The sequence below is a fragment of the Rhinoderma darwinii genome, chromosome 8 (assembly GCF_050947455.1).
Source record: "Rhinoderma darwinii isolate aRhiDar2 chromosome 8, aRhiDar2.hap1, whole genome shotgun sequence".
In the NCBI taxonomy this organism is placed as follows: domain Eukaryota; kingdom Metazoa; phylum Chordata; class Amphibia; order Anura; family Rhinodermatidae; genus Rhinoderma; species Rhinoderma darwinii.
The window spans coordinates 63,585,540-63,602,215 of record NC_134694.1 but is presented as its reverse complement, the minus strand read 5'-3'; the positions used below and the strand labels follow the sequence as shown (position 1 = coordinate 63,602,215).

The 16,676-nt window shown below is 42.9% G+C and overlaps 1 protein-coding gene across 2 annotated transcripts in view; it reads left to right on the top strand.

Moving 5' to 3' along the window:
- TEX11 (testis expressed 11) overlaps nt 1-16,676 on the top strand; it is a 963,534-nt gene that overhangs the window by 608,144 nt on the left and 338,714 nt on the right. For both annotated transcript variants that reach the window (XM_075835681.1, XM_075835680.1), the window contains exon 18: nt 8,176-8,297. In XM_075835681.1, the coding sequence (XP_075691796.1) occupies nt 8,176-8,297 (122 nt within the window). The remainder of the gene's footprint in view (nt 1-8,175; nt 8,298-16,676) is intronic.

The following is a 16,676-nucleotide window of genomic DNA, read 5'->3' as shown; positions in this document are numbered from 1 at the left end:
TCAGAGACATAGAACCAGGTGCAGACTGATTACCCATGGGCGTATACACAGAAGTGCCTGGCAGATCCTTTACAGTCATGCTCACAAATTGGGCAGGTATAAGCCCAGCAAGACGCAGACAGGTCAAAAATGCTGCTGAAGGAAAGTGCTCAGGTGTGTTAATAATAATAGCCACTCCCACTAGCCTTGAGGGGAGCGGTGTGTGGGGCATGGATATAAATGTGTAGTGCCGAAAATAAATACGGTGTGTAATACACAAGTGATAATAATGTATCCGGAATATAGGGGGCAGTAGTGCATAGGGGTCAGAACACTGAGTGATACATAGGGTGTGAGTGCAGTGTGTAAGACATGGAGGGATAGTGTGCGAGTAGTGAGGCACAGCATATACTGCCGAATAGCAGCCTATTAATAACACCCATGCTATCTGGCATTGCATGCAGGGCAGCCCGCTCTAACACCAGCACACCATGCCCTCCCAGCATCATAAGACCTGACTGCGTCCTGAAAAAAATCATGGGGTATTGGTTGTGATTTTGGCCAAAAAAACGCTACGCTCGCAACCCACGTCACGGGTTTCCAGTCTTGCGTGTCCCTAACTGGAACGTTTGTTTATTCTGGTTTGCACTTAACGTTCTTCATTTCCAGGTTCGGCAATTGGTGGTTGGCTTGCTGGCTTCCAGAACTGTAGGTGCCTTGTTGTACGGCTCGAGCGCTATTTTGACAGCATACGTTGTGCCATAACAGAGTGATGACACGCTGCATAGCTACGCTGCCTTGTCATGATGGGGGGGGGGGGGCGCTTCTTGTATAAAATGTCGGTGAGCTTGTGTTCTAACTACTGACAATTTAAAACCCTTTTTTATTATCTACTGTGCACCTATTTAAAGGGAGGGCTTAGTTGTTCTCAGGTGCTTCAACTTAAACTGCAGACTTTATTCTGAGCTTGTTCTCACTGGGCTTGCTGGACTAAGTAACCTTTGAGTTATTGCTGTTGAGTGTGGTTCTGTGGACCAGTTGAGTGCTTGCAAATATAATATAGCAAAGTTCTTTTTTGTGCAACTTGTGTTCTAACTACTGACACGTTTGAAAACCCCTTTTTTATTTTCTGCAGTGCACCTAATTAAGAGGAGGGGTTAAAGGGATTTTCCGACTTATTAAAAAAAGTGGCTGGGTAGGAGTGTAATGCGTTTAAAAAATAAAAAAAACATTACTCACCTAACAGATACATGGCATGCCAGCACCGCTGCTCCGGTCCTCCCCGCCGCTGTTTATTGACATGGCTGCAGCGAGGAAGTGCACGTATACCCACGTGATCGCTGCAGCCAATCACTTGCCTCAGCGATTCTGTGCTGTATACCCACTGGCAGCAGTGATTGGCTGCAGTGAACATATGGGTATTCAAGCACATCATCGCTGCAGTCATATCAATAAAAAGTGGTGGGGATGACCGGACTGGCGGAGCTGGAACGCCGCGGATATGTGAGGTGAGTAATAGATCTTTTTATTTAATGCAACCCCTTCCTGACACCTTTTTGAATAACTCTGAAAACTCCTTTAATTGTTCTCAGGTGCTTCAACTTACCTGCAGTACATATTCTGAGCTTGCTCTCACTGGACTTGCTGGATTAAGTGGCTTGTGCAAAAGTGGAGTTAAAAAGACAGAGCTGTGAGCTGGTTGAGTGCTTGCAAATAGAATATAGAAAGGGTATTATTATTTTTTATACAGCTTGTGGTCTAACTGCTGACACAATTTTAAAAAAAACTTTTTTCTGCTGTGCACCTCTTTAAGGGGAGTGGTTAATTGTTCTCAGGTGCTTCCACTTAAACTGCAGCACTCATTCTGAGCTTGCGTTCACTGGGCTTGCTGGACTCAGTGGCTTGTAAATAAGTGGAGCTAAAAAAAACAAAGTTGTTGCTGTTGAGTGTGATTTTGTGGACTGGTTGAGTTTGTACAAATAGAATATAGCAAGGTTCTTTTCTTGTGCAGCTTGTGTTTCAGCTACTGACAAAATTGTACCCCCTTTTTTTCCTGCTGTGCATCTAAAAGGGGGGGTTAATTGTTCTCAGGTGCTTCAGCTTAAACTGCAGGACTCATTACATCCTTGCTCTGACAGGTTTTTTTTCTGGACTAAGTGGCTTGTGCATAAGTGAATTTAAAAAAACAAATTTAAAAGGAGGTATTAAAGTCCCTGTAAGTACTCTACTGTTTTTTAAAAATTTGTAATTGTTCACTGTTCTTTGTAACTGGAATAATGGATAGCAAGACTGGAGGTTTTGTTCAGTGCACAGTTTACCATATGTATGCACGCCCGGAGCTGGAGTCCCAGAATGAATACCTCTGCGGCAGATGTGAGCATTTTGTTCACCTGTAAGCTCGCACTAGATATCTGGAGAAGCAAAACGCAATGCTGAGGGCGATTGACAATCTTAAACAGAGAATGATGCTCATTGAGCAAGCAGTTAGTGGGGTAGATCTGGTGGAAGAAGAAATGTATTTGGAGAATCAAGCAAGTAGCTTGGTTAATGTAGTTATGAGCAGTAGAAATGGTTCCCAGGAAAAGAAGGCCACTCCTGTTTCTGTTATAAAGCACAATTGCCATGTTGGGTGATGATGCGAGGGAGTCCGTCTCAGAAATGGCAGCCCTAGGTGGATACTGCTCTCCCAAGCGGCCAGGAGAACAACCCATCTGGTAGTCGGGGGCTGGTAATACAGGGAGGGCAAGACGGCTAATGCTTATAGAGGATTCTGTAATCCGGAAGATGGATAGAATTTGTCCCCAAGACCGCCTCAACCAATTGGTTTGCTGTCTCCCTGGTGCCAAGGTTCGGCATGTGGTGGAATGGGAGTTGAAAAGTACTGGTAGGGGCATGTAATGATCCAGCTCTTGTGGTTCATATGGAAACCAACAACAGAATACATGGTTGGTGGAGAAGTCTTAAAGGAACAGTGTCATCACAAATTTTTTTTTAATATGTTAAAGATGTTAGTGCTTTATTAAAAACGTTTATATTTATTTGTGTGTTTGTGTTTTACTTTTTCTTATTTTTACACTTTTTCTTCCCTATGGGGGCTGCCATTTTTTGTTCCATTTCTGTATGTGTCGATTAACGACACATACAGACATGGAATACGGCAGCCACAGTCCCATAGGGACTGCGAACGGGTCCCGTCCCATCCACTTCTGTGTACGCCGTCTGTGTGGGAACTGCGCATGCGCCGCTCCCACACAGTCCAATTTGAAATTGGCGCCGTGCGGCGCCATTTTCCTGTGGACCGGAAGTCGCGGCCGGACAGTAAGATTACTACTTCCGGTCGCGGCTTCCGGACTTGTGCACTTGGACCAGCGGCAGCAGACGGAGCGGACGGGCCAGAGGGAGCCGCGGCGGCAGGAGCAGGTAAGAGATTTCAATGTATGTTCGTGTTTGTGTACGTTTACTACTGTATGTAAACCTACTACACTGTGTGTTAGCTCAAAAAATGGCGACACACAGTGTAGGAGGTTAGACCGTTCAAACCCCTCGTTTATCCCGGCACTAGCCAGGATAAAGGAGGGGGGGATGCTGAGAGCTCACTAGAGCGAGGGCTTTTTACCCAATTTTGCAATGCTGCAATTTTGGGAATAGCTCCATCTAGTGACCAGCAATGGGAAATATTATAAATTAGAATCTAATTTATAATATTTCCTGACTCGTGAAAAAAATAAAAAAAATTTGAACAATGTTTAATCACCTACACACTAAATGTTTAATTAAAAAAAAAAAACATGTTTTTCTGGCAACACATTCCCTTTAAGAATAATTTTAAAGAACTAGGCTACAAGCTGAAGGGAAGAACCACCTTGGTTGAATTCTCTGGAATACTGCCTGTGCCATGAGCATCACAGGAAAGACAGCGGGAGCTCAGGGAGTTAAATGCATGGCTTAAGTCTTGATCTAGAATTGATAGGTTTGCGTTCCTGGAGTACTGGGCTGAAACTTTTGGGGTACAAACTGTATTCTGCACATGATTTGCAATTGAATGGAAGGAGCTCTGCTGTGCTAGGGCAGAGCATTCTAGCAGTGGTGGCAAAGTATTTAAAGGGAATGTGTTGCCAGCAAAACATGTTTTTTTTTTTTAGTTAAACAATTAGTGTGTAGGTGATTAAACATTGTTCTAATTTTTTTTTTTTTTCACGAGTCAGGAAATATTATAAATTGGATTCAATTGGATTCTAATTTATAATATTTCCCATTTTTGGTCACTAGATGGAGCCATTCCCAAAATTGCAGCATTGCATGTGGTAAAGCAACCACATTGCTTTATGCTGCAAAATTGGGTAAAAATCCCTCGCTCTAGTGAGCTCTCCGAATCCCCCCCTCCTTTATCCTGGCTAGTGCCGGGAGAAACGAGGGGATTGAACGGTCTAATCTCCTACACTGTGTGTCGCCATGTTTTGAGCTAACACACAGTGTAGTAGGTTAACATACAGTAGTAAACACACAGTAAAACACGAACCTACATAGAAATCCCTTACCTGCTCCAGTCGCCGCTGCTCCCTCCGGTCCGTCCGCTCCGTCTGCTGCCGCTGCTCCATGTGCACAAGTCCGGAAGCCGCGACCGGAAGTAGTAATCTTACTGTCAATTTCAAATTGAACTGTGTGGGAGCGGCGCATGCGCCGTTCACCACACAGCGGCGTACACCAAAGTGGATCGAACGGGCCCCGTTCGCAGTCCCTATGGGACTGGAGCTGCCATATTCCATGTCTGTATGTGTCGTTAATCGACACATACAGAAATGGAAAAAAAAATGGCAGCCCCCATAGGGAAAAAAAGTGTAAAAATAAGAAAAAGTAACACACAAACACACAAATTAATCCAAACGTTTTTAATAAAGCACTAACATCAAACTGATATTATAAAAAAAATTTGGGTGACACTGTTCCTTTAAACTAGGAATGAGGAGGGAGGTCTACGTACAGTCGCCATACCATTACAAAGTGATGACACACAGTGTGGCTCCGCCGCTTCATCACGTTGGGGGTGCCGCTGCTTGTATTAAATGGCGGTAAGCCCGCCAAACGCTATTTAATGTCGGGTGGAAGTTGGAATGACCTAGGCTTGTGCACAAGAGTGTAATTTGTAAGAGCTGCTAAGGAGAAAGTTGGATAAGCTGTTATAGAAGCTATTGATCGCGACTTCATCATCATTGGGCTTGTGGCAGAGATCCTGGCGCAAGCTGTGGGTAGTAGGTAGGAGTCTCTCCACTGTGTGTGTCCGATCGTGTGAGCAGTGGCGATTATGGGCAGAAAACTGCCCATGAACAGCAAGTGAGCAGCTAGACATTTTGCAGCCTACTAGGCATGAAAACCCAGAACAATTCCCTCTGTCTGCAACAGTACAACAGCAAGTCAGCCATCATCTACATGCCTGAACAGTGTTTAAATTTCTGCCTCCCACATTGGCAAGATTCTCCAGTTATCGTGTGCCTGTTTTCACTTTTGGCGCCCTTCTGAGCATAGTTATATTATTGCAAAACATTCTGTTCCGAAGAGATTTTGCCATGACATTCACACGAGGGCTGTATGCCACCTAAGTTGTATAGATGTAGCCGTCTTTACCCTGACTTTTAACGCATTAAATAAACAATGGCTAGATCTCTTATCTTGACTTTTTCAATGACTTTTCATTGGCTTTTTTTGTGGGATATCATGCTACAGCAAGTTATCCGAATCAAGTTAAAGATGGCTACATCTGTACCTTACAAAGGAATTTTGTATATTTATTTATTACTTTATTGATGTACAACTGTATTTTACATAAGCAGGTTAAAGGGGAAAGAGGCACTCTATGATAAGAAAAACGTTTCTTAACTTATTCTATTGACTTAAAGGAAAAAATCGATGTGTAAAATCAATGTGTACTTTTTAACTTCAGCTGTAGTTTTACCTATATAGATTAAGCTACATAGACCGGGGATTTGATAAGCTCTGTTCGTGCACAAGGCAGTGGTTTCAAAAGGTGCCTCTCCTTGGTACCTGATGTTTAGCATATTAGTTGACTACGGATAGTTATCCATTTAAGTTTCCCCTGTTGCTCCTTTCCCCACCAATCCCTAGTGTTTTTTATTAAGAGTACAAATCACCGATTGGTAAAAAAATGTAAAGACTGAAGATTGTTTTGTTTTTTTTAATTAAATCCATAAATTGTGTTCCCGCTCCATAAATTGTGCCATTGTATTTGATACATATTTAGAGCCACGTGTAAATATTGGCTTGATAGTAATTTGTTTCCACGGTCTCAAATGTGAGCATATATTGTTATACCTACTAGAAATGTATGAATAAATTGACAACTGGGTGTTACCATTCCTCTTGTCAATGGGGCGTGTCCATACACAGTCTCACTCTGTCAGCATTGATTGGACATTGTCGGTCTCTGTAGGGACTAGGGTTGTCACGATACCAGAATTTGGACTTCGATACCGAAACTTTGTGTAGTATTGCGATACTCGATACCAAAACGACACCTTGCCAACAATAATAAACAAAAAAATCTGGCTGTTCTTCTTGGGTTTCTGCTGTAAAACACAGCCAACACCCGCAGCATATGGAGCACACTCCATACTTCTCCCCCTGCACCAGGATGTACCGGTGCGTCCTGGTGCATTAAGGGGTTAAGGTATTGGCATATATCTATAGTACACAGGCAGTTGTTAGGACATACCTAAGTATGCCCTAACAGGAAATATGGTCAGACAGCCCTGGGGTCCTTCAATGGACCCTGGGGTCCTTCAATGGACCCTGGGCTGTCTGCACATATATGGTATGTCCCTCGATCGCGTCACAGGGATTCCCTGTAACGGGATTGAAAGTGCATCCCCCTTCTCATTTTCCCCTTGAATGCTACGGTCAGCTTTGATTGCAGCATTCAGGGTAATAGCGGTGGAGATGAGAGGTTTCTCTGATCTCTGCCGTCAGAGCCGGTCTGCGGCTGTGTATTACAGCCATTGCCTCGCTCCTGACAATAACTGCGCGCGGACAGCATGAGGTGATGTGACCAGCGCTGCACTGAAGATAGATATCATGGGGGTGTATTGTAGTGCACCCGCCATGTTCTCTGACTTCAGTGGCGACAATCATTAGTGCAGCACTGGTCGCATCATATCATGCCGACCGTGCGCGCACTTGTCAGGACTCAGGAGCGGGGCAATGGATATATTACACAGCAGCAGACCCACTCTAACAACATTCATGTGTTACATTACTAAGCTGTGCGGCCGCTTAGTATCGAAATACATGAACTAACCGTATTGAACCGTTTGAGGGTGCACGGTACCGAAACCGTATAGAAATTTTGATGCATCGTGCAACCCTAGTAGGGACTTACCTCCAACTGCTAACACCCAGTTGTCAATTTATACATACATTTCTAGTAAAAACGAAAACATTTCTATTAGAACGGCACAACGCAAAGTTCAAAGAAAAGATGCTCCAGAATTGTTATGTCATGGGGAATACAAGTACTTACTAAAACAGACATGTCAGGAGAGGTTACAAATCTTCTTTAAATTATAAAATTCTGCCTGCAGCCACCACAATGGGGAACTCACTGCATACATATTTATGTAGCTTTCCTAGAAGTCAATCTCTCCCTAATGGCAGCTCCCAGCAACCTTAGCGGTAGACTTGCCTGCTATGCGGGGACTCCCAAATATCTCGGCTCTTTTGGGAGAGAATCTGGTAGAGCAGGCAAGTATACCATACGCAGAATTAGGTTGATCCTTATTCCCAAGTTGGGCTGCCCCATACACATTAGATTTTTTTTTTATAGAATTCGTATAGTCAGCTTTATGCCTTGCTTGAATTACATGTTAAAAATGCTTGTTCTAGGAAAATCCTTATAAATGTTAGTTAACTTTTTTGTGGTGCATTAAAGCCAAGTTTTCATGTGGCAGATTTGTTGCAGAAATTACTGCAACTGAAAAATCCATTTCATTCATCTGAATGGGGTTGGTTTTGCAGCAGGTGCATATATTTCTGCAAAGTCCCTTCAAATTAGTGGAACTGAATTTAAGTTGCAGTAATTCCTGCAACAAAATCTGCAGCGTGTGTGTAGGGGGCCTTAATGTGAATATCTGCTAAAGGGGGTATAGATCACTAAATATAAATCAATTGTTAAATCAATTATTGCAGCTACAAGTGCTATCTCCGCTATGGGAAAGACGGCAAGTAAGGGAGACACTATGGAAATGCTCTTGGAGGAAAACTGTTCAGCTACAGATCTGCTCAGCTTAGCAGCAAAAATAGCTCTAGAAGTAAGTAAAAAGTAAAGATGATTATGTAAAGATGTATATTTTGATATTCACTTAGATTTACTGAAATAAACTTCTAGGATTCTATGAAGTATGTCTTTTCCAGCTGGGTTGTTAAAAGATATATGTTATGTATTGCTACCTTAACAGAAGTTCTGAGTATATCAGTAACACATATGGACTAATTCACACCAGCACTGAACTAAATTCACACGAGCCTAGCCTAAGACTAATTGCTGCCCCATTTCAATATTAGAATTGAAGGAAGCACTCTCCACTGTTACATGAGGTACATTTCCTGGGGCTGATGGGATACCAGCCGAGGCCTATAAGCAATACAATGATATTCCTTTCTTTATTTTTTTTTCTTATGCTTGCCATCTCCTCCCACCCCACCTCCCAATTCAACAACCACAAAAAAACAATTTTTTCTTTATTTTTTCTTATGCTTGAACACATACAAAAAAAAAGCTAGTAAATATCAAGTTGGCAGGAAGCAACAAAAAAAAAAATGGTAAGTAACAATATTTAGGGCAGCATAAAGCCTGCGTATGTAAACCATGGTTCCCAATATTTATCGTAGCATACAGCCTGTGTATCCAAAAAAGAAGAAACATTGAATATTTTTTTAATTTCTAGCCATACCCTCTGTTCTAAATGGTGAAGGAGACTATACTTATAGCCATGAATTTTTGGAGTACCTGATTCTAGAATGTGAAATATGCATTTAAATCCGTGTTTCTATAAAGAGTCCAGCAAAGCTCTATTCATTAGATACTCCTTCCATTCCAAAATATATTAAAGTTAATAGCCATAAAACATAGCTTCATATTTGAAACTGAAAGACCACCTTGGTCTATATGATGGTGTCATTTTTTTTAAGTTCAATACGTGGAGGCATTTCCTTACAACCCAAGTAGGGGAAGATACCGTTTATGGTTTTAAACATTCTGTTATGTAAAAAGATGGGGGAATTAATTATAATGTATAGAATTTTAGATAGTAACACCATCTTAATTAGGGCCACACTATCGGCCATACTGAAAGGAAGCTTTTTCCACAAATTAGTTTTGTCCATGAGATTTTTAATCAGGGGGCACACAATTAAATTCCCAATTCCTTATCCTTAAATGGTATTATTGATTTAGACCAGTTGATTCTCAAGCCAGAAAAATCTCCAAGCCTCCCAATAAAACTCAAGACAAGAGGGACAGCCGTCTCTGTATGTGACAAGAACAGGAGAATATAATCAGATTAGAAGGATAGCTTTTCTTCCATGTGAGTTGTTTTAAAACCTGCTATCTCTGATGAGTGTCTTATAATAATCACCAGGGTCCCTAAAATAATTGAGATCAAGAGTGGAGATAAAAGGGAAACCTTGCCTAGTGCCCCTCGACATTAAGAATGTGTTAGTTTACCATTAATTTTAATTCTGGCTTGTGGGACACGATATACAATTTGGAATTTCAGGGATTGCCAAAGAAAGATCCATTCCACGCTATCAAATGCTTTAATTTCATCTAGTAAAAGAATGGAACAGGCTTATTCTTTTTCTTTTTGATGCTGTAAATTAGAATAAAGTCTATATTATTTGTAGTGGATTTATTATCATGAAGCCTGTTCGATTATTATGAATTATATTCAAAATAACTTTAGATAAATGATTAGCCAGTACCTTGGCCAGCAATTTGGCATCACAATTGATCAAAGTGATTGGTTTGTATGATTCCGGTAGAAGGGTATTTTCTGGGCTTGAAACTCAGCGTGATAACAGCTTCGTTCCAAAATGTTGGTGGTACATCTGACTCAAATGCTTACGTGTTTGCAATAAAACTGGAAGAATCGTTTGGTGAAACCTTGAGTAAAACTCAAACTGAATTCCGTCTATACCTGGAAATTTAAATATATAAAGATTTATAAAAGGCAAGAAATTCAGTAGTAATTTAGGCTACATCATTGACAATGACCCGCAAATAATTTCTTATGGCATTTATAGAGAGCAATGGGGTTTTTTAATGTCCAGTTCAGTTCTGAAGTGGCTTTGAGGGGCCTATAAATTAGAAAACCCCATTAATCACCTCATTTAAAAACTACAGTACTCAAAGTTTTCAAAACAGCATTTAGGAAGTTTCTTAACCCTTTAGGCATTTCACAAGAATTAAAGCAAATTAGAGGTAAAATTGACAAATTTCTTTTTTTTTTTTTTTCATTTTTGTTGCAGAAATTCTTTTTTTTTCAGTAGCAAAGAACATTTTACCAGAAAAACACAAATCAATATTTCCCAGAATCAGCAGTTTTAGAAATATCCCACATGTAGCCCTAGTATGCTAATGGTCTCAAATACAGGCCTTAGAAGCAAAGGAGTACATTGTGGATTTTAGGGCATCCTTTTTATTAGATTATATTTTAGGTACCGTTTCAGGTGTGAAGAGTTCTTGTGGTGCCAAAATAGAAGAAACACCCCCTCCCCCAAAAAAAGACATCATTTTAGAAACTCCACTCCCCCATTAAATTCATCCAAGGGTATTGTGAGTCTTTTAAACCCAAGGGCTTTTCTGCTGAATTTCTTGGAAATGATAAAATAAATTTTTACACCCAAAAGTAATTTTAGCTCAGATCTTTTTATTTTCACAAGAAATCAAGAAGAAAATGCACCCCCCCCCCCCCCCAACATTTGTAAAGCAATTTCTCCTGAGTCTGGTAATACCCAAAATGTGTTGATAAACTGCTGTTTGGACACACCACAGGGCTCAGAAGGGTAGGAGTATAGTTTGACTTTTGGAGCTCAAATTTAGCTGGAATAGTTTTCGGGTGCCATGTCACATTTACAAAGCCCTGAGGGACCAAAACAGTGGAAACCCCCAAAAGTGACTCCACTAGTGAAACTACACCCCTCAAGAAATCGAACTAAGAGTGTAGTGAACATTTAGAGCGCACAGGTTTTTTTTGCAAAATGTATTGGAATTAGGCAGTAAAAAATAAAATATAATTATTTTTTCACTAAAATGTAGAATGTTTTCATTTTCACAAGGGATAAAAGAGAAAAACTGCCCTAACATTTCTAAAAGCAATATCTCCCGAGTATGGCAATACCCTATATGTAGTCATAAATTGCTGTTTGGACACACGGCAGGGCTCTGGATGGCAGGAGCGCTAATTGGCATGCAGATTTTGCTGGATTGGTTTTTGGGTACCATGTCACATTTTCAAAGCCCCTGAGGTACCAGTACAATTCCATTTTGGAAGCTACACCCCTCAGGGCATTTATCTAGGAGTACAAAACCAAAAAAATGTCTATTTAAACCTAATCAGAACACAAATATTCCAAAATGAATATTTAAAAATAATCTTTAGTCACCAATCAAGGACAAATTACCCCCCTGCAATTATTACCAGACATAGTACAAAGCCGTATAAAAAACATATATATTAAAAACAGTCTCAGGTGAAAAGTCACAATTGTCCAATACTCAATGGATATTCACCAGGGGACGAGTACCTACACATAGGATCAAGTCCCACTGGGAGAAACACCAGTCCAGTCTAGCAAAAGTGCAGAAGTGCAAGAAAATATAACAATTAGAGCATTGTAAAATACTTGCGATGGACATGATGGCAGATGGAGAATCTACACCTGAGGAGACACCTCCACAGGTGTAGATTCTCCATCTGCCATCATGTCTATCGCAGGTATTTGACGCTTTTGGAGCGCAGATTTTGCTGCATTGGTGTTCGAACACCATGTCGCATTTGCAAAACCCCTGAGGTACCAGAGTACAGAGTACAGTGGAAACCTCCGAGAAGTGACCCCATTTTGGAAACTACACCCCTCAAGGCATTTATCATTTGCCTGGACATATGACAGGGCTTAGGAGTGAAAGAGCACCATGCGCATTTGAGGTCTATTTTGGTGATTTTTCACAGCATTGGCCAACAATCGCAGGTCTCCGAGGTCAAATAGTAAAACAAACCCCCAAGAAGTGACCCATATTTTTGAAACTACACCCCTCTAGGCCTTTATTACCAATGACAGCCATCTATGACGTAGGAAACAGGAGAAAGCACCTGTCACCGTCTCTGATCTCCTCATTTCTGTGAGAACTGTGATGAGATCCGAGAGAGAGATATAGCGTTCCTAATAATATATTTTTAGCATATTTCATGCCCATCTGCCTTTTATAGTCCCCATCTGCCATTTATAGTGCCCATCAGCCCTTTTATAGTTCATATCAGCCCTCAGTACTAACAATGGACTATATATAATAATCTTCTTTAGTGCCCATTAGGGCCCACCAGCCCTCTTTAGTGCCCACCAGCCCCCTTTAGTGCTAACTATCAGCTCATTATAGTGCACATCAGCCCTCAGTAGTAACAATCAAATATATATAATAACTTTCTTTAGTGCCCACCAGTATATAAGCCCCCTTTAGGGCCCATCAGCCCTCTTTTACTGCCCATCCTTTAGTGCTGCTATAGAGCCTACGGGCACCTTTTATCGTCCACCAGCACCTTTTACTGCCCACCCTTTAGTGACGCTATAGTATCTGCCAGCACCCATTAGCGTCCACCAGGACCCATTACTGCGCACACTTTAGTGACGCAATGGTGTCTGCCAGTACCCGTAAGTGCCCACCAGCACCGTTTACTGCCCACCCTTTAGTGCCCAACAGCACTAGTTCAACCTCGCCCACTACTAGCATATATTTGAGTAGTAGTTTTGTGGGGTCCTTTTTTTTTTTTTTTTTTATCTTCAGAAAAAAAAATACAAAAAATTAAAAAAAAAAAAAAAATACAATTTTTTTTTTTAGTCATTTAGTTTGGGCGTAATCATTTTGTAGTCATTTTGTGTGCTACTTTTGTACGTCACAGTTTCCTTGCCAATACTAATTCAGAAATTTAGTTTTGCACATCAGGGTTAGTGCAGCGTTATTACACACCCATAATGTCTCGTCTATTTAGCGTGGAGGAGGCATATGCCATTTTATGTTCAGATAGGAAACGCCAGTGAGGATGAATCTGAGTTTTTGTTATCCTCCTCCACTGATGATGAAGAACCCCCTTAGAAACGAAGCAGGGCTAGTGTTCCGAATGAGCCCAGCACAAGTGACCCCAGCACCAGTGACCGCATATGGCTACCGTCTACCTCTTACACACCTGAAATTCCTGAGTTTACCTCTGCCCCTGGCATAAAAATAAATCCAACTGACTTTCAGGAAATTTATTTTTTTAAATGTTTTTTTTTCGGATACTTTAGTTACTTTAGTTCGGCCCAGAAGAGAGGTCTTGGGAGCCAGAGGAGAACATCGATGCTGCTGTCCTCGTGAGGAAGTTTCTCTCCCGCTCTGGTCCCAAGAAGAGGGGGTGTAAGAGGGGGAATACTGTAACGTCTATGGCCACGGCCCGTCATACTGACTTAAAGAGGCTCTGTCACCAGATTTTCAAACCCCTATCTCCTATTGCAGCAGATCGGCGCTGCAATGTAGATAACAGTAACGTGTTTTTTTTTCAGCATTTTTGGCCAAGTTATGACCATTTTTATATTTATGCAAATGAGCCTTTCTTATGTACAACTGGGCGTGTTTAAAGTTATGTCCAACTGGGCGTGTATTGTGTGTGTACATCTGGGCGTTTTTACTTGTTTTACTAGCTGGGCGTTGTGAATGGAAGTGTATGATGCTGACGAATCAGCATCATCCACTTCTCTTCGTTACCACCCAGCTTCTGGCAGTGCACAGACACACAGTGTGTCCTCGCGAGATCACGCTGTGACGTCACTCACTTCCTCCCACAGGAACTTCATCGCGTCGGATGAGCGAGGACACGCTGTGTGTCTTTGAACTGCCAGAAGCTGGGTGGTAACGAAGAGAAGTGGATGATGCTGATTCGTCAGCATCATACACTTCTATTCACAACGCCCAGCTAGTAAAATAAGTAAAAACGCCCAGATATAACGAACACAATACACCCCCAGTTGGACATAACTTTAAACACGCCCAGTTGTACATAAGAAAGGCTCATTTGCATAAATATAAAAATGGTCATAACTTGGCCAAAAATGCTTGTTCTTGAAAAAAACAAAACGTTACTGTTATCTACATTGCAGCGCCGATCTGCTGCAATAGGAGATAGGGGTTTGAAAATCTGGTGACAGAGCCTCTTTACACCTCGACGGCCGTGGCCTTGGACCTCCTACCTGTGTGCAGCGTCGTCCTCCTGTGAGGCGCCGGCACTTACTTCCGGACATCGAGACTGTCTCTGGAGGGCGCGCATGCACGGCCTTAAAGGGCGAGTTCACGCATATTGCAGGCAGTCTGCAATCTAGCCCAGGATGCCCTGGGCTATAAAAAAGGGCTCTGCCCTCTTGCTCTTTGCCAGAGCATTGTTTGTTATCCAAAGTTTGTCTTCCAGTTTCCCAGTGTACCTTGTTCCTGTTTCCGTGTTACCCAGTTCTAGTGCCGTGCTGTGCTGTTGCCGTGTTGTGCTGCGGTCTACGCCTGTTTGCTACACCTCACCTGACGTCTACCTGCCGCCTCGTCCCAGACGTGCCTGCCTTGCTGCTGTCTACATTGCCTCAGGTATCCTCACTGAACTATTGAACTCTGTACTTTACCTGTTTACCCAGCTGCCATCCCGCTACACGGTACGCCCAGTGGGTCCACACCCCGCATCGTGACACTTCTCCACCACGGTATATGTATTGGCCATAATTGTGTTGCACTGCCACTTACTGTACTAATGGGACTTTTACCCCTGCGGATACAACAGGTCGTGGGCAGCATCTTTCTCAAACCTAAAGACACCTAGGTAACATAACCTCCGGTCTCTCACTGCTGCCATTTACTTCTTACTTATGAGTGACAACAACCAGTGACCTTCACCTCATTACTCCACATAAAATACCTCAGATTGTAATTTGCAGTACCGTGGCATATTTACACACATATTATAATTCTAAACCTCAGACAGTATAAACAATAGGGCCTCAATGTAAAGGATCTGCCAGGCACAGCTTCGGGGTTAACGCCCATAGATAATCAGTCTGCACCTGCTTCTGTGTCTGTGAGACTGACTCCGTCTTCCACCACTGAGCGTGGCAGGCTTAGGAGTGGGAGAACCTATCACAGCCTGGCCAGATGGAGCTAGCTCCCGCCCTCTGTCTATTTATACCTGCCTTTCCTGTTCCCCCTTTGCTTGTGATTCTTTTCGTTTGGTTTCCTGGCCCTGCTGCAGTCTTGTACTATTGTCCTTGCTTCATATTGACCCCGGCTTGCTGACTACTCTTCTGCTCTGCGCTTGGTACCGCGTACACTCCTGGTTCGACTCGGCTTGTTTACTTCTCTTGTTGCTCACGGTGTTGCCGTGGGCAACTGCCCCTTTCTCCACCTTGCTCTGTGTACCCTTGTCTGTTTGTCTGTCGTGCACTTATTGAGCGTAGGGACTGTCGCCCAGTTGTACCCCGTCGCCTAGGGCGGGTCGTTGCAAGTAGGCAGGGACTGAGTGGCGGGTAGATTAGGGCTCACCTGTCTGTTTCCCTATCCCTGTCATTACATAATCACAAGCCCATATACCTACTCTACCCTGGTCCCTCACACTACTATGGACCCCCTTGAAACCCTGGCTCAGCAAATGCAGGGTCTCTCCCTACAGGTCCAGGCCCTGGCTCAGAGGGTCAACCAGCCTGATGCTACCATGGTAGTGCCCCTCACCTCACCTCTTGAACCCCACCTCAAGTTGCCCGACCGGTTCTCAGGGGACCGGAAGACTTTTCTCTCCTTTCGGGAGAGTTGTAGGCTCTATTTTCGCTTAAAGCCCCACTCCTCTGGTTCTGAGAGCCAGCGGGTGGGTATAATTATGTCCCGGCTCCAGGAAGGGCCCAAGAACTTTCCTCCGTTGATCTTTTCTTTTCTGCTCTCGGACTCATCTATGACGAGACTGACAAGATTGCTTTTGCCGAGAGTCAGCTGGTGACCTTACGTCAGGGTAAGAGACCTGTTGAGGAGTATTGCTCTGACTTTAGGAAGTGGTGCGTAGCTTCTCAGTGGAATGACCCTGCCTTAAGGTGCCAGTTTAGGTTGGGTCTGTCGAACGCCCTGAAAGACCTGCTAGTTAGCTATCCCTCTTCTGACTCCCTAGACCAGGTTATGGCTTTAGCGGTACGACTTGACCGACGTCTCAGGGAACGACAATGTGAACGTTTATGTGTTTTCCCCTCTGACTCCCCCATGATGCCTCCCGAGGTTCCGTTGCTTCGTTCCTCCCCGGAAGACTCGGAGGTACCTATGCAACTCGGGGCCTCCGTGTCCCCCCAACAACGTAGAGATTTCCGCAGGAAGAATGGCCTCTGCTTCTATTGTGGGGATGACAAGCATCAAGTGAACAACT